This window comes from Podarcis filfolensis, assembly GCF_964270895.1.
Source record: "Podarcis filfolensis genome assembly, chromosome: 5".
NCBI classification, from domain to species: Eukaryota; Metazoa; Chordata; class Lepidosauria; order Squamata; family Lacertidae; genus Podarcis; species Podarcis filfolensis.
Window position 1 is genome coordinate 70,354,244 of NC_139608.1, and position 24,336 is coordinate 70,378,579.

At 41.5% G+C, this 24,336-nt stretch overlaps 2 protein-coding genes across 8 annotated transcripts in view; one reads left to right on the plus strand and one right to left on the minus strand.

Annotated features, from left to right (window-relative positions):
• Positions 1 to 663, plus strand: part of LOC310762809 (broad substrate specificity ATP-binding cassette transporter ABCG2-like) — a 30,627-nt gene extending 29,964 nt beyond the window's left edge. For 4 of the 5 annotated variants that reach the window (XM_083614296.1, XM_083614295.1, XM_083614293.1 and 1 more), the window contains one exon: positions 100 to 663. In XM_083614296.1, the coding sequence (XP_083470422.1) occupies positions 100 to 247 (148 nt within the window). In that variant the 3' untranslated portion in view covers positions 248 to 663. The remainder of the gene's footprint in view (positions 1 to 99) is intronic. The other variant, XM_083614297.1, reaches the window with a different exon arrangement.
• On the minus strand, positions 620 to 23,370 carry TSPAN15 (tetraspanin 15). 3 transcript variants are annotated; one of them, XM_083614334.1, is made up of 8 exons: positions 22,572 to 23,360; positions 16,775 to 16,960; positions 14,341 to 14,415; positions 11,285 to 11,380; positions 9,008 to 9,124; positions 5,144 to 5,191; positions 3,671 to 3,787; positions 620 to 1,840 (listed from the first exon to the last, which is right to left on the minus strand). In XM_083614334.1, exons 1-8 carry the CDS (start codon positions 22,671 to 22,673, stop codon positions 1,688 to 1,690), a joined length of 894 nt encoding a protein of 297 aa, XP_083470460.1. In that variant the 5' UTR covers positions 22,674 to 23,360; the 3' UTR covers positions 620 to 1,687. The 3 variants fall into 3 exon arrangements, with proteins under 3 accessions (XP_083470460.1, XP_083470461.1, XP_083470462.1); XM_083614335.1 differs by lacking the exon at positions 5,144 to 5,191 and having other exon boundaries at positions 22,572 to 23,363; XM_083614336.1 differs by lacking the exons at positions 3,671 to 3,787; positions 5,144 to 5,191 and having other exon boundaries at positions 22,572 to 23,370.
• Between the last annotated feature and the right edge of the window lie 966 nt (positions 23,371 to 24,336).

Below are 24,336 nucleotides of genomic sequence, written 5' to 3' on the forward strand. Positions count from 1 at the left end.
CAACAATGTTTGCCTGCTTGTTAGCGATGGGTGTACTGTGCAATGCTCAGAAGGTCTGGGGCTTTTACCAGCAGCCTACTTCCCATATTCTTCCTTCAGGGTCCCTGGAGAGCATTACATGGAGGACCAAGAAATTGACTACAGCACGTGGGGTTTCTGGGAGAATGAGGTGGCCCTCTTCTGCTTGACATGCATCTTCCTCTTTTTGGCTTACATGCAGCTCTTGAGAGTAAACCGTTGGAAATAGACTACCGCATTAATGAGCCATTAGGAGCACAGCTACCCTGCTGGAGTCTCTCCTCTATCTTATGAAATTAGAAGTTGTTTTTTTTAATTGGTGATAGCCTGCCAAATTAAGATGTTTTTATGGATGAACAATTGGGATTGTGAAATAGGTGTTGTCACGCTCCTCTTGAAGAGTAAGAGAGCAGGAATATACCTCCTCTTTGTACATTTTTTTAAAATAAAATTTGAAAGTGCCATGCTGCCTGTTGATTGAAAAACCATTCAGTGGTACTAAAAAATGCATGTCTTGGTTTGCATTTGGTTCCTCACCTTAGCAGCAATGATTATGAAAATAACTTATTTTGTTCAGTTATGAGGTGAAAAAAAGTTTTCCTTTTTCTTTTTTTACAAAATCATTAAATTTATTTTCTATATAAAGAATTGCATCTCTCTGTACACACCAGAATTCCAGTCAATAGGCAGGAAAAATACAGTACATCACAATACATACAGGATTCAAATTAATCAGGGATACCAAATATCATACAAAAATATATAAATTAGGAAATTAAATTGGCATCAAAGCAAGCTGCCATTATATGACTTAATCCAGATAGTGGTTTATAGTAGAAAGGCACAAAAGATTAATCAAGGCCTCCAGAGTGCTTTCCCTAACCCATAAGAAGCAGCATCAAAACATGATTGCACAGTATTTTAAACGACACAATTTGGACAGGTAAGTATTACTTACACAGGCTTCCACCCAAAACTGAACATGCCCACAAAATAGTATGATCTGCAGTTGGCGTGAATAAATCTGCCTAGTGGTAGGACCCAAGTCTTGAAAATAAAAAGAACCTACGCGAAATTTTCAAGTTTTTAAAAAGCCTGAATTCAGTCAGCTAATAAAAAACAAAGTAGCAAATATCCTTTGGAAAAAATTAGGAAATGGCTACTTCAAGCTAACCATCGTTCTGAGGTGGGAAAGTCACCAAAATATCCTTTTAGAGTGAACTTGAGATTGTGCCCCCTGCATTGGTAATCTTACCATGTTCTGAAAATGACTAGAAAAATAGAAAGAAGAAAAGATGATTTTATGTTGTTAGCGACATCCTTGCATAGGGAATGTGGACAGCCCTCGTACATAGTCAGTTTGGCTACAATAATTATTGTATTAATTTTCACAACCGTTTCCCTCCCAGATTAGCTATACTGTTTACTGTAAAGCAGGAAACTGGCTAGATTTTTAGATGCCACAAGAGACAACACATTTCAAGCTCAAAGCCAGTGAAACTGTAAAGAACGCTCAGAGCAAAACATTAATTAGTCAAGGTCTGGAAAGAATTGGGAGGTTTGTTTCCTAAGGACTATTGTTTGCAAATCACATTAAGTTCTGACTACAGTCAAGGTACAATGCAAAGGGATGTTAGTCATTTGTCTTTCTTAAAGGAATACCTGGGGATCACTCAGGATAACACATACAGCACCCAGCGCTAGTAAATTCAATGTCCGCCTTCCGTCTCCCTCCATCAAGCAGAGTCTCGTTAAGCTTGTGTTCTGCAATTATATCTTCTACTCGGGTGATGTAAAGCAAAGACAGCAAAACCCCAAGGAACTGCAAAATAAAGTGACGAGGGTGATCAGAATAGCACCATTCACTAACAGTTTACAATTCCTGCTCATTTGGGGGAAACAATTCTCATTTTAAAGTTTGTACTCAGATATCAAAGGACACAAGTTGAGATTCCTGCGCTGCAGGGGGTTGGAGTAGTTGGCCCTCAAGGTCCCTTCCGATTCTATAACAACTATGCTTCTATAATGTGCACCTAGCAACAAGTGTGGATAACTCAGGCATATTGAAATTTGGCACTTGTCCCCTTAAAAACCTTCAGAAAAGGCAGGTGGTGGACCCATACCTCTGAATGTGCAGAAATGTGCACTTTGGTGCACTTCACACATGATTTGCACAGTGCCCAAAGTACTAAAAACATGAGAAATGGATCTCAGACTATTGCTGCTTGAGCTAAGGAATTTCACACAGAAAAACAAAGTGTTTTCGGAAAAGCAAGACTTGACAGCAATGAATCGCTACACCATCCAAAGGATGGATGCTTGAATATAATTCCCCAGGAAGTCAATCACTGAGATTCTTGACAAAGGTTAGACAAGAGCAAGCCTTCCCCAAACCAAAATGGAACGGCTTTGAAGTAAGCCCAAGGCATTTCCCAAAAGGTCAAAAACAGCCTGACATTTTCCAAGCTCCTTTGAGAAATCTCCCTCCCTCCTAGCCACTCCGATCCTCAAAACATTATTGGTGCCAGGATCACAATCCTCCTAAGCCCTCCTCCCCTCCTCTTTGATTTAGACTTCTTCGATGGCACAGAGGAAGTGGGAGTGGTGCTCCAAATGCCACAAGAAGAGAAAGATTGGGGTTGCTTCCAGAAGACATTATGCCAAAGCAAGCATTACTTTATACTTCCCAGTGCATCTTCTCATCACTTTAAAAGTCTGGTTCTGGGGGAAATGAGTTTGTTGCACGAAACCTCCCAATCAACTGCAGTTGTACAACCCAAATTACTCGTTTGAGTATTTTCAGGTGGGATTCAATCGCAGTCTGGAATCACCCTAGATTTCTCCCTTCCCTCTCTGGTGTGCTGCAAGCATGCCATGGGGAAAACCCCGGAAATCTCATGGGAGTTATACTTTCTCAGAGGACATATGCAATAGCATTTTAATAAGGAAGGAGAGGAAAGCAGAAGGGCTTGTAAACCCTTTCCCTCCCAATTTGTTTAAATGAGGTAATGTTTGTGTAACATATGTAGTTTGATGTGCAATGTTTGCCATTTCTACAAATATTTTATTCAGAAACACTAATTCAACAGGACACGATCACCCTTGCCAACTGCAATCTTTCAACATATTGTACCATTGATATTAGTTATTCTTGCCAGGGCTACTTATTTCCAAGACCAGCAGCATAGGAATCATCCAGGCAGTCATCAGAATCATTAACACCAAGGCTGGTCAACAGACAGCCTGATTGTCCAATCTGGTTCATGAAGCAATTTAGTCAGTTGTAAAAATGTTTTCCACGGTATCATTCATAAAGGATTTTCAAAAGTTATAAGAGCAATATATAATTTTATAATATATATATATGTGTGTGTGTGTATGTCTTTTAAATATTTGCCCAAGCACTTAAGTTTCACAGGTCTTACTGCCTGTCTTTACGGACCACACTGAAAGGGATCCAGCTCTACTGCAAACTGACCGATGAATAACAGAGAAGTTTGCCACCCTCTCTGACAGCCCAAAACACATATAGGAAACAACTGACCCCCATGTCACGCATCAAAGCTGCAAACTGTGGCTCACAAACCAACAAGCAAGGAAGGAGCCAAGGCCTTGTCCTGAATATTTCCTTTTACAGTCTTGCCAGCCTTACCTGTGGCAGCAATATACCAAGCAGAATGCCAGCCATGATGGCATAGTTGTCCAAAAACCAAATCAGTACAGCGCTTGTGCATCCTCTCACATATATCACGTGTTGAACACTTAAGCGCTGTAAAGTAACAACAGAGATTTTTAAGTAAACAGCCTGATTTGTCTTACTGAGACAATATGTGCCCTGTATTCAATGCTAACAGCCCCACTGAAATTCACACACAGAGTTTACTGCTGGGATCTCAGTGGGTTTTATGTGACAGGTTGAAAATGTCTACTTCATATACTACGCCTCCCCAGATACTAGGACTGAGATCGTCTGAGTGGGTGTTGCTTCCAATTCCCTCTTTGTCAAAGTCCAGACTAATGCCAAAGAGCAGGGATTTTTCTGCAGCGCCTCTCAAAAGAGACTGCCCCTCTAGCCAGGGCAGTTTACTGCCGATGATTTGTTTATAAGATGACACTGGTTGCGTTATGATTTAATTGGATTTTTAAAATGATTTTTTATATAATGTTAGGTGCCCTGAGAGATCCCTAGAGCCTTGTTTGAAAGAGTACATATTTTTTAATAAATTACTTTCGAGTTCAAGCTGCCATTCCGGTTCCATTTGTTACATCTTATTCCCAATCTTAAACTGCAAAGGGATGGGAGAGATGGCAAGCAATTCATTCCTATTTTCAGGCCAACATTACCAGACCAACCACGAGACACAGGTCTGCGTTTAAGTCAGTTGTTGGCACTAGTGGGAGCCAACACAACTAGTCTTCCTAGCCCAATGGCACTGTCCCCTGAGTGACCCCTACACCATCCTCAGATTTGCTTGGGTCAAGAGAACCCCCAAAACAGGGGAGGAAAGGGGGGCGGGAACAGTTTCATCTGGCAAGCAGAAATGCACACTGCAAATGCAACAGCCGCCTTAGCAGAACATTTAATTCCGCCTAAAATGCTTTCTTGCATTGCAAGAAACTTCAACAACAGACTGGTATTTCTGTGCCAGCTGTTACTCACATGCTAGGTCTAAAGAACAGCCAATTCATCTTGCTCCCCGCATCCATGTTTTGTTCCAGTGAAGCCAGCACAATATACAATACAATTACCCACAATATACAAAAATCACAGAAAATGTGTTTATTAAAAAGAACACAACCCTTTTGCTTGGGCATTTACTCAGAAGTAGATCTGTTTACCTCAGCCTTAAACAGCAGATTGTGGTGTGCCCACAAACAGATCTATTTGAGATTAAGATAACTGGAGCCTTACAAATCATACACATGCTCTTCTTGGCATGTGTGGGTTGCAAAGGCATAAAAAACAGCACAGGAACAAATAAGACATGGAGAGTTTTCCTTTTCTGGTCTGCAACAGAAATGCTTGATGGTGCAGACACAAGACTGCAAATTGTAACCTCAAAACAGTACATCATTTCAAATGGCTTAAAGCTAACTGTATATGGGGAAAAATATATGTTCCTACCTCTTCATTCATAGTTTTATATCCACACATGGTATTGATAACTGCTGTCTGGGGGGAAAACATATTTCACAATATGAGTACAGTGCAACATGAATATATTTATATAGCTTATTTTCGATTTTTGGATAATGCAAACTATGAAATAATCAGTATATATTTGGATGTCTTCATTTTATCAGGCCTGAAACAGTACAGTGAGTAAACTGGAAAACAACAGTGACTGTAAGCATTAAGAGCCCCTGCTACGCTTCTTGTGAAAGTATTTTCAATGCTATTTGGAAGGTACTTTCACATAAAAGTGTGAAGTTGGCACAAATGAGTTGCCTACCGCCACAATTATTACTACAATCTCCCAAATTTCAAAAGCTCAAAGACTTACACCAAGCTTCACAATTCAGTTTGCAGTTACACAGCCCTTGATAATATCTCAATTTATTCAGCGTTCACATTTCACAAGGCCACAGTTTCTCTTGTGAACAAGAATGGTCAACCTTGAGGGCTGTTAAGGCGCTTGAGCTTTGAATCTTGCCCATGAATGCCACTTATAAATCATTACTCTCCTTACTATGAAACCAAGGCATGAACAAGGATATCCACACGATACTGCTGCTACCGTCGACCAAGTCCACTGGGAACATCTCTTGCACAAATGAATAAATCACTTAAGAACAAATTTGTGCTGCTGCTGCTTTTTTAAACAATTTTTATTGAGTTTTATAAACAATGATCATTTGGATATTTAATGATACAAATAAATAAGCCAAGTCTTCTCATGTCAAAAAAATAGCACAATAATTTTGCAGCAATATCTGCAATATATGGTTCATTATTAGTGGTCAATATATAAGTTCTTGGTTTGTGAATTGGTTTAAATAAAAATACAAAGGGGAAACAGAATAGAACACAACAAATCTGTGCTTCTGTTCAATTAATTTCCAGTCATCTCTGCTGAACAACATCCTATATTCTCCTGTAGGAAGTTTCATATGCACAGCAATTGTACTTTCCAAGTGCCTATACTTGCAACGAAATGTGTGTGTGTGCAGTTGTCAAGTTTAGCTCTCTAAACACAGTTTGCGTGGAATTCACTTCTTCCACTGAAAAGGTGGTATCGGAATAGAAATTAGTCACATGTGAGGCATATTTCAGTGTGGCTTACAGAGAAGTTCCCAGCACCTTGTGCCCTTAGTTACTATTCACAATACATAACACATAAATGCACTGACTACTTGTGAGGTGTGTCCTGGGATGCTCCAGAAATCTGCAAAGGGTCAACAAGCAAGATGAAGGACCTCCGGTAAAGAGAGAAAGTCATCGGAAGCTATGACAGGAATCGTTAAATTGTTTTTGAATTTCTATCATCTAAACCAACTGGCAATGCCAAAGTTGAAAACCTTTAAATAAAACTGTCATGATTTAAGTTATAGGTAGTTTTATTTTTTTAAAGATCTCCAGCTTTGCCAAGCCACTTCAGAGTGCAAACAGTTTACATTTGCATGTTACTCAGCTTACTGGAAGAAAAAGCACCTTTTGTTTTATAGGTAGTGCCAAGCCGAAGGTCTCACCTCAGGTAGCAAATATGAGGTGCATTTTAAGGGCAACAAAATAGGCTGCCTCAGATGCTTCCTTGATGGCAGGAGTAGTAGCGGAGAAAGTGCTTTCTCAGCAACAAAGATGGCAGCTCAGTGATGGAGTTTGTGCTTTGTCCCAGAAGGTCCCAGCCTTAATCCCCAAGATCTTCAGGAAGGGCAAGGAAAGACTCCTGTCAGAAACCCTGGAAACATTGCATTTAGCTAGATGAACATATATATGGCCTGACTCAGTAGAAGGTGGCTTCCTAGGTACTATGTCCTAAAACTGGGAATGATGCTGCATACAGGCTTCCTTCAGCATTGGCTCTTGGTGGCTGTCATCTTTCTAAAGATGGTGCTGCCCTAGGGCCCCTGCTCTAAAGCATCCTCCAGACGTGAGACTGAGCGCCGTGACGGATGTTCCACGCAAACAGCAGTGTCTGTTCTTCAACTGCAGCTGAGCCCAGCTCATGCCCAGCCAGTACAATTTCCACAAGTACTGCAAATGTACACAGAACACAGCTGAATACCGTGTACCACCAATTCTTGTCTTTCCCATCATGAGTCAAGTGGGTTGCCACCCTTTTGGGGTTTGTTCAAAGTGGCAACACACACACACATGTATAAAGTATATTTAACTTGCCTCCTAAAGCAAAAAAACAATAATCACAAATTGCAAAGGAAGCCATAAAACTGCTCTAGAGTTTGGACATCAAAGCTGCCAGCCAGCTAGGATCTTCCACAGGCAGATCTCCTCCTTTCAGGATCTACCACACTGAACACCTGCAGAACTAGGCAAAAGGGTTGGAGGGAAAGTTATGCATGTTCATTCGCAGAGCAGCAAAACAGCCTCCGCCATTCTGGCAATGGTAAGACTGTGTGCTCTTTAATCAGGGTCAGTCTGTCTGCAGAATCACTCAAAGCAATTACAGGATATGGGAGTAGCACATAGGGCTGCCAACTTTTCATTTTAAGATCCTTGGCTCTGTTCTGCTAAGATGTGGGAGGCCGCCACTGGACTGAGTCAGGTCATTCCTAAGCCTGCCTTCCCACCAGGTGGGAGTTAGTCCTATCAAGCTCTGATAGCCTGTGGAAGGAGAAATTACGCAGACTCTGCCCAGGCATCCCCTCCTAGGCTCTATGAGCAGTGCCATGCCAGAGGTGGCAGAACATAAACACGCTTGGGCCCAAAAAGTTCCTTGGCAAGCACATTTGTGGGCTACCCCCAAGCTTAGCTGTGATAGGAAGCTGCTTACACCTAGGTATCAGTATCTGAATCTTATGTACTGCATGAAATTTGTCCAAAGATAGAGACGCTGCCCTCACATATTAACAGTACTTTTCCATGACCAGAGAGTAAATGACTAATTACTGCTCACATCTGTACATTTCCAGTGCAAAAGCCAAGTTGGTTTTGGAAACATGTCAAGCGGCTAAGATTTATTCATCTTGATTTATTTTTTAAAGACTGCCGGTGTGGCATCCTCCAGACAAATGAGTGTTAACAAGACGGTGCTGCAAGATTTCAAGGACTGTTCTGTGATATACGTGGTAACATGTTCTCTTATAACCTAAAAAGGGCAATACTATTTTTAGCAACATTACTGGTTTCATTTGGTAATAATGACAAAAGAGATGCAAAAATATTTTGCTAAACAACGTTCTATTATCACCCTCTCTGTCACAAAATCTCAGTGGAGCGTCCATTTTTAATTCATCCAAATGTGGTTGAGCTTTTTATTCTATCATACTGATATGATGTTATTACTAGGCTTTCTTTGGAAACATTTCTTAATGGTTATTTTTGATTGGTCAGGAAAAGGTAACATGGTATAATTAATCTTTCATTCCATAAACAGCCTAGAAGAAAATGGATATAATTCTTCATTTGCTTCAAAAAATATTGGGGGGGGGGGAATCCAATACTTAAAAAATTTGTAGAAAACCAACACAAATAAATCAATTTATTTTAAAAAGGATTCCTAGAACTTTTCCTTTTAGGAAATTGTACTGAAAGAGCCTGTTATCCTTACCAAGGTTGTTTCTGGGTGATTTGCTTTTGTGTGGAAAATGTACACTTGCTTACCATTTGTTACACATAGTCTAAGCGTGCACAGATCATATCAAGCAAGATGAATCACATAACGAACCCTTCCGTGTACAGATCTCCATTCTTGGTGGCAATTTTAGCTTGCCAGACTGATTTTCTTTCATGGGAAAAAAATCATTTGGTGAACTGTGCGGAACAAACAGGTAACTGCAAAATTAATCCAGAATAATAACTAACTTTTACCTTGTTTGTGACACAACAAGAGTAAGGAACTCCACAAGCTAGTGGTCCTGGGGCACTGCAGTCATGGTACTGGTTTTCTGACCAGTCTTTAAAATCTTCACCGCCACAGCACTTGAACTTTGAAGAGGGGGGGGAAAGGTGTTACACAAAGACAAAACCTTGCTGCAGAAATTTAGAACCTTATTATCAGTAAGAAAAAAACCTCGTGATTATTATAGAGGCTTCATGTCCTAATTTCTCATTATTATTATTATAGGCATGTGTGGAGGTGCCTAACATTATTTACAAATCACAAATTTAAATGTATGGAACACAAAACCACCGAAATGTATATTGCTTGCAGCTCTGTTATGGGGCAGGAAGAGCCCGTAAAGAACTCTCTCAAGGCCTGATCCTACCTAATCCTACCAGATTCCAAAGCAATCCCTATTCACTTTAGAACCCTAAATTATAGGTATAAGAGAGCCTTCCCCAACCTGGTGCCCTGGCTGGACCTGATGTGAGTTAATAGTCCAAAACATCCAGAAGACACCAAGTTGGGAAAGGCTGATCTAAGCAATAAAGGTAAAGGTAAAGGAACCCCTGACCATTAGGTCCAGTCGTGACCGACTCTGGGGTTGCGGCGCTCATCTCGCTTTATTGGCCGAGGGAGCCGGCGTACAGCTTCCGGGTCATGTGGCCAGCATGACTAAGCCGCTTCTGCCGAACCAGAGCAGTGCACGGAAACGCCATTTACCTTCCCGCCAGAGCGGTACCTATTGATCTACTTGCACTTTGACATGCTTTTGAAATGCTAGGTTGGCAGGAGATCTAAGCAATATGTTGCTTTAAATTTATGCTATATGATGTCTAGTCTGATTGCAAAAAAGGAAAGAAAACACTAAAGCAATGAATGTGTAGGGTTGAAATAGGAACAAAAAGGGCAGCAGCTATCTAGCCAAAGATCTGAATACTGTGTAATTTATTTGTGAGTGTGTGTGTGTGTGTGTGTGTGAGCATGTGTTTAATTTAATGGCTAAAATATCACGAAATCCCCATACATTTTGAAGGTAGCATCTTCCTGCAGGCAAAACAGCCAAAGCCAAAAGTGGAGATCTGCTGATGACTACATTCCTTAAGGTCGGCCTCAAAAAACATTTGGATTTTGATGAGCTATTTACAATAAGCATCATAAAATGATTGATTAAACTTTCCTTTGCATCATTTGTGACCTTCAGCTTCTATTTGCTGCATCTAAATTTTCTCAGCTTTGACTACGCACCACAGAATCATCCCAGATTTTATCTGTATCATTACAGAGTAAAAGAGAATAGCTAATGTAATTTCATTTATAAAACAAGAACTAGAAAACTAAACACTGTTAATCAATCATGAATGCATTAACTAAACATCTCATTGGAAGGGACCTAAACAAGGATAAACCAGATACTTACGAGAACTCTAAAACTTTGTGTATACATTTAACAAAAGGGAGACTTGGAAAGCTATGAATTAGTACACGCCTAAAACAATTTCTTCATGACCTTTTTTAAAAGAAGGCTGTCCCCTTTAAAAAATATCTTATAAGGAACACAGTTCACCACCATGGTCTTCTGAGCAAGCCTCATTGAAATGAGCATTAATGTTTATGCACACCTCCCTTCATTTCAATTTAGTTTGCCCAAAAGAACCTCTCTTCTGGGTTGTGTCCAAAATCTTCACCATAAAGTCAAAGTTGTCTTTTAAATGATGGGAGTTTTCATCTATATATCTATACACATGCTGTTCTCTGTATGTTAAAAAATATCCAACTTTTCCGTTTCATTTAACATCTCTGTAGCTCAAGGCAAAAGCAACCCAGTAAGTATTTCAACACAAACCAATGAGTCAATTAAGCATGCTATGGCATAACACACAGCCGTGGTTCAAAACAATTTCTAACTCTCAATGGCCTATTACCCTCAGAAAGGGTTTCAAGTTCCGACAAACACCTTAGTGCCTGAAAAATGTTTGCATGGAAACTAAATCATCAAATTTGTAAGCAATTAACAGAGCCATCCAAACCCCCAGCTCACCATGCTGGAGAGGGTCTGAATGGAGCAGAGATGCCCCTGCCCAGCTCTGCCAGCCTCCACCAGTGGGCGGGGGTCCACTGTCAGCAAGGAAGCCACCCTAGCACTGAGCACCCCAACACATCCACCTGAACAGCAAATAGCTGGAAGCTACTGCTATATTGTAGCACATGGGATCAATGAATAGCTTACTACTGTTTGATTAATTTGACATCCAAAAACCAACCTCCTTTTGAACAAAATCCATTATGTTTTTGAAGTCCAAGTCATCGTAGTAATTCACAATACCTTTTCGGATGTTCTCATTTACAAAGTCAATTGTCTAAAGGGAAAAAAGACTAATGAAATCAAGCACACATAATTTGAAAAGAAAAAAGTATAAGCATGCACTCATACCATCCATAACTAGCAACAAGTTTTAACAAGTCTATTCAGCAGTGGAAGTGAGAATGATTGTAATGCTTTTTAGACTCTTAGTTCTGATAAGCTGCTACAAAAGGAAATGAAAGAGAAAATTTTAACATGCTGTAAGTTCTCACACTTCCTTTGGTATCTTAGAAAGCTGATGATGATATCTACAATTTAATGTAAGAATCAAAGGCAGATTATGGGTCAAGAATGTGTAACTGATTGACAGCCCTAAAAATAAGCAATATGCAAGAACTAGTCTGGTATTAGGCCCTGTCAATATATAAAATTGTAGGAAAACAAGAACCTACTCCTGCAAATGTTTGCTTATGGTTTGATAGTTGTTTTCATGCAATAAATGTCAAACATCTTACTTAGACCACTATGTAGGATCCACAGAACTAACTTAATGAAAAAGTGGCTTTGTTACAGGATTTTTGCATTTTCCCAACATACCAACTGGAGTATTTTGTAAATGGGAAAATGTGATTTTTCCTCTCATTCACATTGCTGCGTAGAATACGGTTATTAACTGTTGGACAATGCCTGCGATGTATCATAAGTAACAAATAATACATCCTTCCAATGTCCATTTTGTAGCATTTGGGTTTTTTTCTTTATTTTTACTGCTTTAGAAGATAAAAACTCTCCCACTATACCATTCCAATCTGGAGAGTGTAATCTCTCCCTTCAACAAATGGTGGGTACCAGCAAGCTCTTCTCTCCTCCAATTTGTCCACACACAGAAAATTATTTGAAGATTGCCTACGCCCCTACCATAGGCACTATCTCCCCGGGGCCCTGCGTGCCCAAGCACCCAGATAATTTCCCATATAGGGGCTGGGCACCAGCAAAATGCAGGAGCTGGCACACAGGCTCCACACCGCATGGAAAGAGCACCGAGTTCAGGTGGGGGGGGGGTTGGGAGAGAGAGTGTGGAGTTCAGGCAGGAGGGGAAGAGAGTGTGTGGAGTTAGGGGATGAAAGAGTGTAGAGTTGGGATGGAAGAGAGCACAGAGTGTGGGTGGGGTGGGAGAAAGAGCAAGGAGATCAAGCATGGGGTGGAAGAGAGCGTGGAATTGGAGAGAGAGAGAGAGAGAGAGCGCTGGAGGGAGGAGTCCTGTCACTGTGCTGCTGGAGCTTGTGTCCCGCCCCACGCTATGACATCATGACACCACAGCATGCATCATGATGTCATGGCATGTGCATCATAATGTCACAGTGTGGGCAGGGGGCAAGTCGTGCTGGGCACCCACAGTGTGGGGCCCAAATCAGCACCGTTGTCCCCAACATCTAATGCTGGAGTATAAAATGGTTCTTTAAAACAAACCAACCAACCAGAAAATACCTATCTCCCACATGAGTATCATTCTAATAGCAGGATACACCCCGTAATGGCGAAGTTCTTCCAAAAAAACTTGCGAGGCCCAAGAGCTCTATCTGCTCAGGCCGAATCCTGTCTCCATTGGTGCACCATTCCTTTTCACATAGATACAATATTCAGTTTGAATGGTGGGAAAATGCAACATTCACACTACAGAAATACTACTTTGAGGCAAGGCATCTGAAGGTACAACATCATAACTGAAAATTTATTATGTGTGTGAGGGGGTCCCTAATATCTCAAACTTTTATTCACTTCACTATTATTAGCAAGCAATCAGTTTCCCTGAGTTAGACATTCAAGGTAGACAAGTGTTTGCAAATCAGAGGACTTGTACGTCAACTTTAGAGACAAAACAGGCTTGTCAGGCCAGCTTGTGCTGCAAGAGGAAACACCAAGCTCCACGCTTCTCCAAAACACTAATGGCTCAGAATTGCTTACTAGCCCTTGGAACAGGCTGACCGAAACCTACCTGTAAAATGAGAAGCTTGGGGGAAGGAAGTAATTTACATCTCCACCCTTTGGGCCTAGCCAGAATGAGTGTATGCCTCATTATTTCAAGTTAAGAAGGGACATTACAGTGCTGCGGGTAGGAATTTCTATGCCTGGGCAGGCTCTCAAGTCTTTATCCATGCCTTGTGGAACAGAATCCCCAAGCAAGTTAAAAATAGTTGTGGACTTTTAAGGATGCTGCTGCTGAAATTCCAAGTTCTCACTACGCAGAACGAATTGCTCTTGCTCTTTGCAAAAAACCTGCTGTCCAATTAACAAGTCTGCTCTATCCCTCTCACTTTGGAAGTTGGGTTCTCCCACGTGGTCAAGCAGTTTCTCTTGGTTTTTTTGGGGGGGAGGGGGGCTATATTCCACACCCCAGAATCAGTTATGATATTCCTGCCCCTCACTGGGTCAATGGGGTCCATCTGCCAGTGCCGAGAGCTATTTTCAAGCTGTTGTGTGCGAGTGGGTGGAAGCAAACAAGCAGAAACCGATCGCCTCTGAAGCATTCTGTGCAGGCTGATGAAGGAAATTAAAACAACAGTGTGGTATTAGGCACTGAATCTAACTTCCTAAGAATCTCATATTTCATTTTTTAAAATGGTAATAGTTTTAGCCTTTAAGGTAAAAACACACACTTTGAACTGTGGAAAACACCTGCTGAAAAGCCAGAAGGATAAAAAGAGTTTCTATGAATATTGCAGAATAAATTACACAAAGTAAGAAATTATGAAAATTTGCTTGATTTCTGTAAGTTACGTAGTTGTTTAGGGCACAGAATCAGGAGTGCCAGAATGCAATTTTATTTTTACAGTAGTGTTTGCAAGCCCTGATTTTGTTGCAATCTTGCTACTCAAATACATGATCTTCTGTGACTCTTCCATAATAATCAGTAATTTTGCTTTGAGATAAGTGAGTACTGGTTCCATTTTTCCATAACAAATAGGGAGAAGTTTTTTTAAAGGTACCTTTTCTTGAATATTTCAGTTTTCTTACCTGATTCCTGAACATTAAGGCCATAACTCCACCAATTAATTCAATGAGCAAACAAATACCCAAGATGTACATGAACTGCAAAAGAAGTTCAAAAATATTACGTAAACATACAAAATCTAAAATCTTCAGCACTGAAATCATGACTCATGACTTCCAGTGAAATTAAGCAACTTTTAGAACTGCTGTAGATGAGGCAGTGCCACTGGAGCACTTGCCACTGCTACTCTGCAAAGACCCATGTGCCTCGGGGGGTGATCTTGCCTCTCAACTACTGAGGAAGAGCAGCAGGCGGCGGCAGCAGCACAGGAGATGAAGGCAGACCTGTGGCAACAGTCAGATTCCCAAGCCACCTTCATCCTCCTCTCTTGTGTTCTGTGCAGCACTCATGTTTTAGACTCTATTATACAATGGACCGAAGACCTTAATGCCCTTGCTACATTCGAACATACTTTTTACAAACAAAATCCATTTTGTTTGGATCCCTGTTCAGACATTTGAATACAGTGAAGTTTACTGAGTGGTTAATGTGAGGGGTGTTGTTTTTCTTTCTTTTTTCTTTCTTCCCCCTTTTTTCTTTATAAATTTACACGGCTTTGAAATCGAAACATGCAGCACTGGCTGGTGAGGGCAACTCACTAGAAGGGAAACACAAATCATCGCAATCTGGCAAACGGAAAGGGGAGGGGCCTTCTCCCTGTTACATTTGGTCATCAAGGAGACACTTGTGGCATGGGGACGCTGCAGCAAGCACCATGCAAGCACATACAGTGGAACCTTGGGTAACATACACTTCAGGTTACAGACGCTTCAGGTTACAGACTCTACTAACCCAGAAATAGTACCTCAGGTTAAGAACTTTGCTTCAGGATGAGAACAGAAATCGTGCGGCGGCAGCGGGAGGCCCCATTAGCTAAAGTGGTGCTTCAGGCTAAGAACAGTTTCAGGTTAAGAATGGACTCCCGGAACAAATTAAGTACGTAACCAGAGGTACCACTGTAGTTGCTAGGTGCCAAAGTACAGAACAGCTATTTGATTTGCCCGTCTTAATGTTTCACTTCAAAACTTAGTTCCCTTTAGTTGGGCAGATGCTTTCTGTATGACCTCTCAGAGGTCAAAAGGGTCAGTTCTTTTTCTGTCATTTTATCAGAAGATTGCACACAATATATTCACTTACGAAACAGTTTCCTAACTGATCTTCAGAGAACTTTCCCAGTTTCTTCCTTGAGGGGATCAATACGTTTATTATTAAGCAGGTGGCAAGACTTCCGAATGTTGTAATGTTTCATAGGCCTGCTATGATTCTTAGTTCTGAGCTTGTCATTTTAAAATCATTGGTTTCATGGAGGCTGTGGTTTTGTATTTTATACTTTGCATTTCGTCTCCTTGGTCAGCTTACTCTAATAAACATCTGACTGAGTGTTGCAGAGCAAGTGGGCTGCTCTAATATTGTAATAATCAATTCACGTGCATACATGAGATTGGCAGTGGAACACCCCACCAGAGGCCAATACCTCAGGTTACATACACTTCAAGTTATATACGCTTCAGGTTACAGACTCCGTTAACCCAGAAATATTACCTCAGGTTAATAACTTTGCTTCAGGGTGAAAACAGAAATTGTGCAGCAGCGGCATGGCGGCAGCGGGAGGCTTCAGGTTAAGAACAGACCTCCAGGACGAATTAAGTTCTTAACCCGAGGTACCACTGTAGTGTTAATGAATTCTTGCTGTTTACTTTTCATTCTCAACAGTGCTCTAAATTTAATTTGCATATTGATTGTTTTACTCATATTGATTGTTTTACTGTTGATGTGAAAATGTCGATCACTGGTTCTACCCCAAAAGGAATCATGGTGCTACTTTAGATCAAAGGGCTCTTTTCATTAATAAATACGTTATATAAAAATATGACACATTAAAAAAAACCATATAGATGGATAAAGTTCAAGCATACATGCTGTGAAAGAAACCTGCTCTGCTAACCTGGAGGCAGTAAATCAATGTACTTCAGTTTAAATAATAAGTAAATACATTTTGTGAATGAAAATATTTTATCCTGATTCCGCTTTTAACATCAAGCTACGGTATGTAAACACGTTAAATATTTGTTAAATATAAAAACATTTTATATGCCTGAAGATTTTTCTTACATAAATCTTACTTTTGTTTAAGCAGGCTTTTTCAGTTACACCCACATTTTCTCTAAAACCATGATTAAGTGCCACTAAAGTAAAGCATTTGCCTTTGACAACTTCGTTTACGCTGGTTAAATTAGAATCCATCTTGCACTTTCCTTTCTCTCTGCTGTTTATCCAAAAAAGGAAGCTATTAGCTAAGCTGTCTTAAAGCTGTTTACAGAATAGAGATCAAAATAAGTTTTCATAAACATCAAGTTCAGGTTACAAGTAGACTCCTACTTATATAAAAGTACTTACAGCTTGAAGAAGGCATAAGTTGTCCCTTAAGGAAGCCAACACGCCCACGAAGGAAACGAGGAACATTATAATACCTAGGAGTATTAGAAGAATGGCTGGAGCTAAAAAGGCACTTTCAAGGGTTTTATATTTCTGTCTTTCAACTTCTGCATAAATGCCAACTGCTAAGACAAACCCTCCTAGCAACTGTAACAGAAAGAAAGAGAAAGTGTTTGTTATTGTTGTTTTCCAAACAAAACCAATGGCTGTATTTTAAACTGACTTATTAAAAAGAGAAAATCAAATTACTGCTTATTTCACAAAAGTACAAACTAGCAGGAATCTTGAAAGGTGGAATTGATTTAAAAAACAAACAACCCAAAAACCCTTAAACCAGGTACAGCAAACTGGAAGCATCAAGAACACAGCATTATTTTGTCTGGTCCTTAAATCAGGGGCAGATTGTATTTCCAACAGGCCATGTCACAACCAAAACATTATTGAACTGTTCTGTAACCGAACTGATAACATGTTTAGTCTTCTGGAAATGTATCGGTGGTAAGTCCACTTCAGCCAAGAGTCTTGTGCCACTTTCATAAAAGATTCATACTAATAAAACAATATCATTTTATTAAAAGGATAATTGTGTTAATCTTTAAAGTGCCACAATACTCAATGTTTGTTTTTATTGATAATAGTGGTGCACAAGGTAGTCTTACACTCTGGTCTTAACGGCCTTATAGGGACACCCAAGCATACAGTAAAGTTGGTAGTACAATAGCTTTGTAAACAAGCATTTTGGTTTCCCTGTGAATGTCCCAGTCCTCAAACACTCTGCGCTTCAATCGGGATCAGGTGAACTAATGCCAGTGTACTAGAAGAAGCAAAGATCACCAGTGTCTAAGCAATGATTCTTCAACATCAACTTCGTTGGAGTGATCATGTTGTTTGGAAGCCTGATGATCGTCTTCCAAAGCAACTACTCTATTCTGAACTTAAAAATGGAAAGTGTAATGCTGCTGGTCAACAAAAGAGGTTTAAAGACTATTTAGATGCAGTGGTTTGGTCCAGGGTAATATTTCTTCTGTTCTTGTTCTACCTGAATCAAGCTAACGAAAATAATCTTTAAAACTGTGTGTCTACTTATTTTCAGCAGCCTTCTTATCCAACATTTTAGAAGAGAGAAAATCAGTTTATCCTGCTACATGATCATCCAATGCAAAATGAATATGACTTAATAAATATTAATACAGTATCTAAATTTGTCACATGGGGATGTTTAAGCCTTCCCTCCCCTCAACCATGATCGTGGTGGAAATATTCCCTACAGTGCTATTAGCTCTGGGGTGAAAGGTCTTGTCTCCATATGGCCCGAGTGACCAATCCTGAATTGTATTTTTAGAGCTCCCATACCTCAACACACTCACAGCTTCAAAATTTCTCCCATCAATAACCAAGAGAGCCAGGGAACTAAGGGGAAATCCTTTTATATATATATATATATAAAAGCAGTGCCAAAATATACTTCTAAGAAATATAAACCATTTCATTTATCAAAGTTAAAAATAAGCATAGCTTTAAAAAGGTCTCTTTTCCCCTCAATAAAAATTCCTCTGAGGAAGAAAAACTGCCAAAGAAGGCAGTTTAAAATAAACTGAGAAAGAGGAGTGATCCTCTCACCAATCTTTTATGACAAAAGTGTATTGGCTGGAGAGGCCTCTCCATTTGAGGTTCTTAAGTCGCTTCTTTCTAGAAAAGTCTGACTTTTGGTTGAAGCCTTCATCCATAAATAGGAATGTGTGCATCATTATACAAAGAAGTGCCAGCCTTCCTGGGCATATGTGAGCTGGTTAGAACATAAGGCTTGACACTGTGACACTGAATGACCAGGGTGGAATCGTGTGTTGTGCAAAAGCAAAGCTTTTGACCAGAGAGAATAAGGAGGCATGTTCGTGCATTTCTCAGAATATGCAAACGCTGTATCTGTGGATGGGAGGCGGGGTGCACAAACAAGCCCCACTTCAAAAGCCTCATGCATGTCACCCTGAGAAGCATCAGGGGTTCAAACATTTGTCCCTGCCCCCATCCACACTTAGGTATTTGCACATTCAGGGAAATGCCCCTACATGTCTCTGCTGTATCTTGAAGGAAACAGCCTCCCAGTCATGGAGATGTAAGGTATGTAAAGGTAAAGGTAAAGGTACCCCTGCCCGTACAGGCCAGTCGTGACCTACTCTAGGGTTGCGCACTCATCTCGCTCAAGAGGCTGGGAGTCGGCGCCGTTCGAAGACACTTCCGGGTCACGTGGCCAGCGTGACGAAGCTGCAACTGGCGAGCTAGCACCAGTGCCGCACACGGAAACGCCGTTTACCTTCCCGCTATAAAGCGGTACCTATTTATCTACTTGCACTTAGGGGTGCTTTCGAACTGCTAGGTGGGCAGGAGCTGGGACCGAACGACGGGAGCTCACCCCGCCGCAGGGATTCGAACCGCCGACCTTGCGATCAGCAAGTCCTAGGCACTGAGGTTTTACCCACAGCGCCACCCGCGTCCCGTAAGGTATGAGGTAGCCCCAAATCTCATTTTGGGGTGCCAAGATGTTATGAAATTCAGTTCCTCGTTTAGGCTGCTCATGCAGCTTTCTGTTGAACTAGGAACTAATAATAAGGAACTGGGAACTGGGAACCTACATCCTAGCCGCCTGGAATACAGATAACTTTAACTGTAAATAGGAAATTTAGCTAGCGTCACACGAAAGTAAGGAATTTCCCCATAAGGATAAAGAACAGCATGAACCTTCAGTGGTATTTCAGTCGAGGATCTATTAGCTGTGATGCCTAAATAGAGTGAAGAAAGTGAGTAATCCTTCAGATGATATCGGCCCGGGATCTGAAGATCCAAACAGTTCCAGCTAAACTTGAGCCATAAAAAAAATAGCCAAAATATTTCTAAAATGATTTTTGGCATTATTAATAAAACAGATCGGCAAGTTCCGTTCCCCAATGTAGGTAGAATTATGCTAATGAAAACTGAATTATCTGGCAGTAATTTCTAGAACTAATACACAGAAAGCTACAATGCAAGCACAAACACAATTATAAGGCCTCTACATTCACACTTTTAACTGGATCTTAAGTTTAGTTCCATGACCCCAATGACCTCTTCAACTCACTTCAGTGAAACAGAACAATATTTTGACAGAGCAACTGCTACCTAACCTTTCATCTCATTCAGCTTACTCACTGTTGAGGCAGCCATTATTGCCCAATGAAAGACTCTAACAATACCCACAAGACAAATCTTGTTTTATTTTTCTTAAGAAGCCCAGGGGTCCACCAAAATATTTCATATTTACAAAGCAAGAGATCATATCCAGAATGCAAGTCCTCTAAACAGTGAAAGCACAACAAACAGGTGTTAACCGATTCAAAATGTGCACTCTTTTCTTAAGAGATCAAAATGCATTTAGTCAAGCATTTTTTGCAAGAAACCCAACAACACAACTTAAAGGAGGTAAGATCAGGGGTTGCTAACCTCTGAGCTACCACATGTGGTTGAACTCCAATGGCAAGCATGATGGGAGTTGGAGTACAGCAACACCTGCAGGGACAAATGTTACCCACACCTGAACTAGGTTGTTCACCCAAAATTGGCCAATAGTTCACCAACAGACCACAATCTACGCTCTTCCATCTACTTCCTGATGTTTACTAACCATAGTTTGCCATGATGTTAAACAGAATTTGAAACGTTGGTTTGAAGATGGTTTGCAAACCATGATTCAGAGGTCAGCACAAATCATAAGGTGCCAATTTGGACATCACAGCAATGTGAGCTAGAAAAACTCAGGAAGTGGAGGAGGGGAGGGAATAAGAGCATGTGCAAACTCGCAAAGGTACTCCCAGCCACAAAATCATGGTTGGGCATTGTGTGTTAACTGAGCTACATGTTAGTTAAGTGGTGTTGTGTATTGATTGAGCGATAGTCACAGATCTGAAGATACAATAATGAACAAAGTAAGGGTCAGTTCAGACTTAATTATTTCTAGCTTCATAAACCATGAAGCCAAGAACGAGTGTCAAAACCTTTTGCTCCTCTTTTGCCCCTCCCATTGCAAGTCCTCTTCAGTGCAGATATCTTGGTTTGTTTAAACTAAAGCCCCTCTTTTCATCTTTAGCGTTAGGTTAATTCCTGGCCCTGGAATAATGTACTGATTAGTAAGCAAACATTAAGCCACAGTCTCTTATTTCATCTAAACAGGGAACTCTAGTTTAAACAAACCAGGCTCTCCAGACCAAAGCAAGGCAGAAGAAGAGAGAAGTGTGTGTGGATCTAACACTCATAAACTATTATTCATAGTAACAGGGAACATTATGTCCAGTCCAGATCCTCATGTGTTAATGGTTAATTAATCCAGTATAGGTATGAATACAATCCAAAGTGACAGCTGAACTGTCTTTCAAATAGCATGAAAGCTTGGGGCTTTTACTGGAATCAGTCTTATTGGGAGCAATATTATTCAGTCAGTCAGTCAGTCATATTACACTGTCACTGTGTAATAAGTATTTTACAAAGAACAAGCACACACAGATCCCTGTCACAAGGTGTTTAGTCTATATTCAACACAGCAGAGAGAGAAAAGGGAAGGGAAGGAAATGGTGGCGATTGTAAACAAAACAGGCTGTTTGAATTAAACCTGCAAGCTCTTATCAATTCATCCATGTGACTAATTCATTAAATATTTCCTTATAGGTTAAAATTTGCCTCCCTACTAATGTGGGGTGTGCCACAAGCAAAAACTGAGACTTTGAACTCAGAACTATGCAGGCCACATAAATGCATGGTTTTTATCTTCTTCTGCACTTCTTAACAAACCTGTGTGTTTGCAATGTTGGTTGCAGAATGATGGGTGCATGACAACACAAAAAAATTAAGCATATGTACAATTTCCAGAGACTATTTCTATTTAAACAATGTTTGCTGCAAAAATTAATTATTTTATTAGTTTGACAGAACCAGAAGAAAATTTCAGAGCAGGAGGAGATGGCAAGGAAATATGACCCTGCCTTTTCTAATAGTCACTGCTAGCATATGATCGCTTTAGAGAAAGGCAGCAGGTGTCACAACCACTTTAATGCATTTTTTTTTTCTTCCTCGACTGAGTCAGGGCACTAGTTTGCCAAGTTAAAAGCCTACAGCTAAATTCACCGCACAAGTCAAGCTACAGCTATTCTGACCGCACCCCTAAAGGGTCTCCTCCGTTACATACTTTGAAATCGGCGTTATTTTAAACCACGGAATAGCCTCCCACTGACAAAAAAATAAATAAAAGCACGTGCTTCTCGAGCGAGCTGTTTGCTTTCCCGACACTGGGTGGGATTGGAAACCTTTGCAACTGGACGGACCGCCCCGGCGTGCTCGGAGGAGGAGGCGGCATGTGTGTGTGTGTGTGGTTTCTGTGCGCAACTCCCTGAACAACAACAACAAAACCCCCCTCAGATTCCCAAACGCTGCGGCCGGCCGGCGCGTTTCCTGGTGCTTCTTTCCAGCAGCCTTACCCACATCGCACCACACCTGTTGCTAACAGGTCGCCCCGGTTCTGTGAGAAAAAACACAAAAGGCAGCAGGAGGGCATCCCCGGGGCAACCCCGCGCGGGCGCGGAGGGACATTTCTCCTCTCCCCTCCCCCCATGGCAGCTCCTCGCTCGTCGCCCCGCTTTCCTTCTTTCTTGCCTGCCCCAGCTCGGCGGCTACACCCTACTACAGGGGAGCTACTGCCGCCTGACGGAGGTCCGGCCCGCCCGCCCCTCGCACTCACCCAAAACACCGTGGAGTAGGTGATGAGCGTGAACTTGAGGCACAGGTAGTTGAAGCGCGCGCAGTAGCGGACCTGCTCCGAGTCTCCCGTCGACCGCGCCATCCTCCTCCCTCGGCCTGCTTCTGCCGCGGCCCGGGCACCTCCCCTCCGCCAACAATCCCTCCGCCGCCGCCGCGCTTCCTGCTCCTCCCGCCCGCCAGCCACCTGCGGAGCCCCAGGCCGCGAGCTACGGCGGCGGCGGCGCCTGCTCTGCTCTTCCCTGGAAGCGGCTCGCCTGCGCCAGACGACGGGAGGAGCCTGCCTGTGTCCCCGAGGGCAGCCGGGAAGGGAGAGGCGAGAAAGCGACGGCGCCCCGGCTTCCTGGAGCGGCAGCTAGTCGGAGACTGCGCCGCTTTCGCACCTCAAAACGAGCCGCAGCCCCGGGGATTTTTCGCGCCCTCGGAGGGGCTCCCGCTGCGCTTGTTTAAGCTCTGATTGAATCCCCGCAGGCTGCGCGTTCTCATCGAGCTCCAGCGTCTACACGTGTGTGTGTGTTTCTGACACTTGATTACTATGATCCATTGCATCGGATGAAGCAGACGTTTAATTCACAAGCGCTGATGTCATAATAAATTTGTCTTTCACGTGCGGTGGCAGCCTTAACACAACAAGTAGCCTTCTAGATATCGTTAGATGAAGGAAGCAATCGTGCCCCCACTTACTTGGGAATAAGCCTCATTTCAACTAATGAAGGCAGCCCTGTTTAGGGAAGTTTTTAATGTTTGATGTTTTACCGTGCTATTAATATTCTTTTGGGAGCTGCTCAGAGTGACTGGGGAAACCCAGTGAAATGGGTGGGATATAAATAATTATTATTATTATTATTATTATTATTATTATTATTATTATTATTATTTCTGAATAAGCATGTGTGGAAATGTGCTGTAAAAGCCCCACCCCACTTGTCTTGTTGTTTTTTAAATAATATTTTATTAAAGTTTTCTTGGTTTACAAAGGTATGTGCAATGTCTCTTTTTTCAAGTTACATTTTCCATAGGTCTGTTTCATTTGTTGAGACATTAGGGTTACATTAGGAAGAAAAAAGAGGAGAACAGGTGGAGGGGGCCCCACTTGTCTTGTTTACTGGAGAATTGGTGTGACTGTGATCAGTGGGCGTTCCTTCAAAGGTGCCACTCTTTCTCTTGACAAACGCAATGGACGATTGTCAAGAGTCAAATAAGCTGAAAACCATTCACACCAACAACAGAAAAAATATTCCATTGTAGTACAGTGGTACCTCGGTTTAAGAACAGCCCTGTTTACAAACGATTCAGTTTACAAACTCCGCAAAACCAGAAGTAGTGTCCCGGTTTGCAAACTTTACCTCGGTCTAAGAATGGAAGCCAGAACAGTGGAAGTGCACCGGCTGCGGGAGGCCTCACTAGGGAAAGCGTGTCTCAGTTTAAGAACTGTTTCAGTTTAAGAACAGACTTCCAGAACGGAGTAAGTTCGTAAACCGAGGTACCACTGTATACAGATGTCCCGGTTTTGTTCCTAGCATTGTGAATCTAACGTTGGCATATTAGATTAAGATGCTATAGGACTCACAAAGTGAGTTCAAGCACTCTCCCAATGGCAACTAGCAAGAAAAAAAAATGTGAATTGTTTTGCTGTATTATTGAGCAAACATGAAGAGAATATGTGATTGATATTAAGCTAGCTGAGAAAAAGAAAGAAATGCCTCACTCTAAGCCCTGCACAAGAAAGCTATTTTCTTGAGGAAGAA

Excerpts from the sequence above, each read along its gene's own strand:
- TSPAN15 (XM_083614334.1), bottom strand. The coding sequence starts at position 22,673 with ATGGCGCGGTCGACGGGAGACTCGGAGCAGGTCCGCTACTGCGCGCGC. Across the intron at positions 11,381-14,340 it reads CCTTAATGTTCAGGAATCAG|ACAATTGACTTTGTAAATGA; the intron begins GTAAGAAAACTG and ends TTTTCCCTTTAG. Across the intron at positions 5,192-9,007 it reads CTTGTTGTGTCACAAACAAG|ACAGCAGTTATCAATACCAT; the intron begins GTAAAAGTTAGT and ends TTTTCCCCCCAG.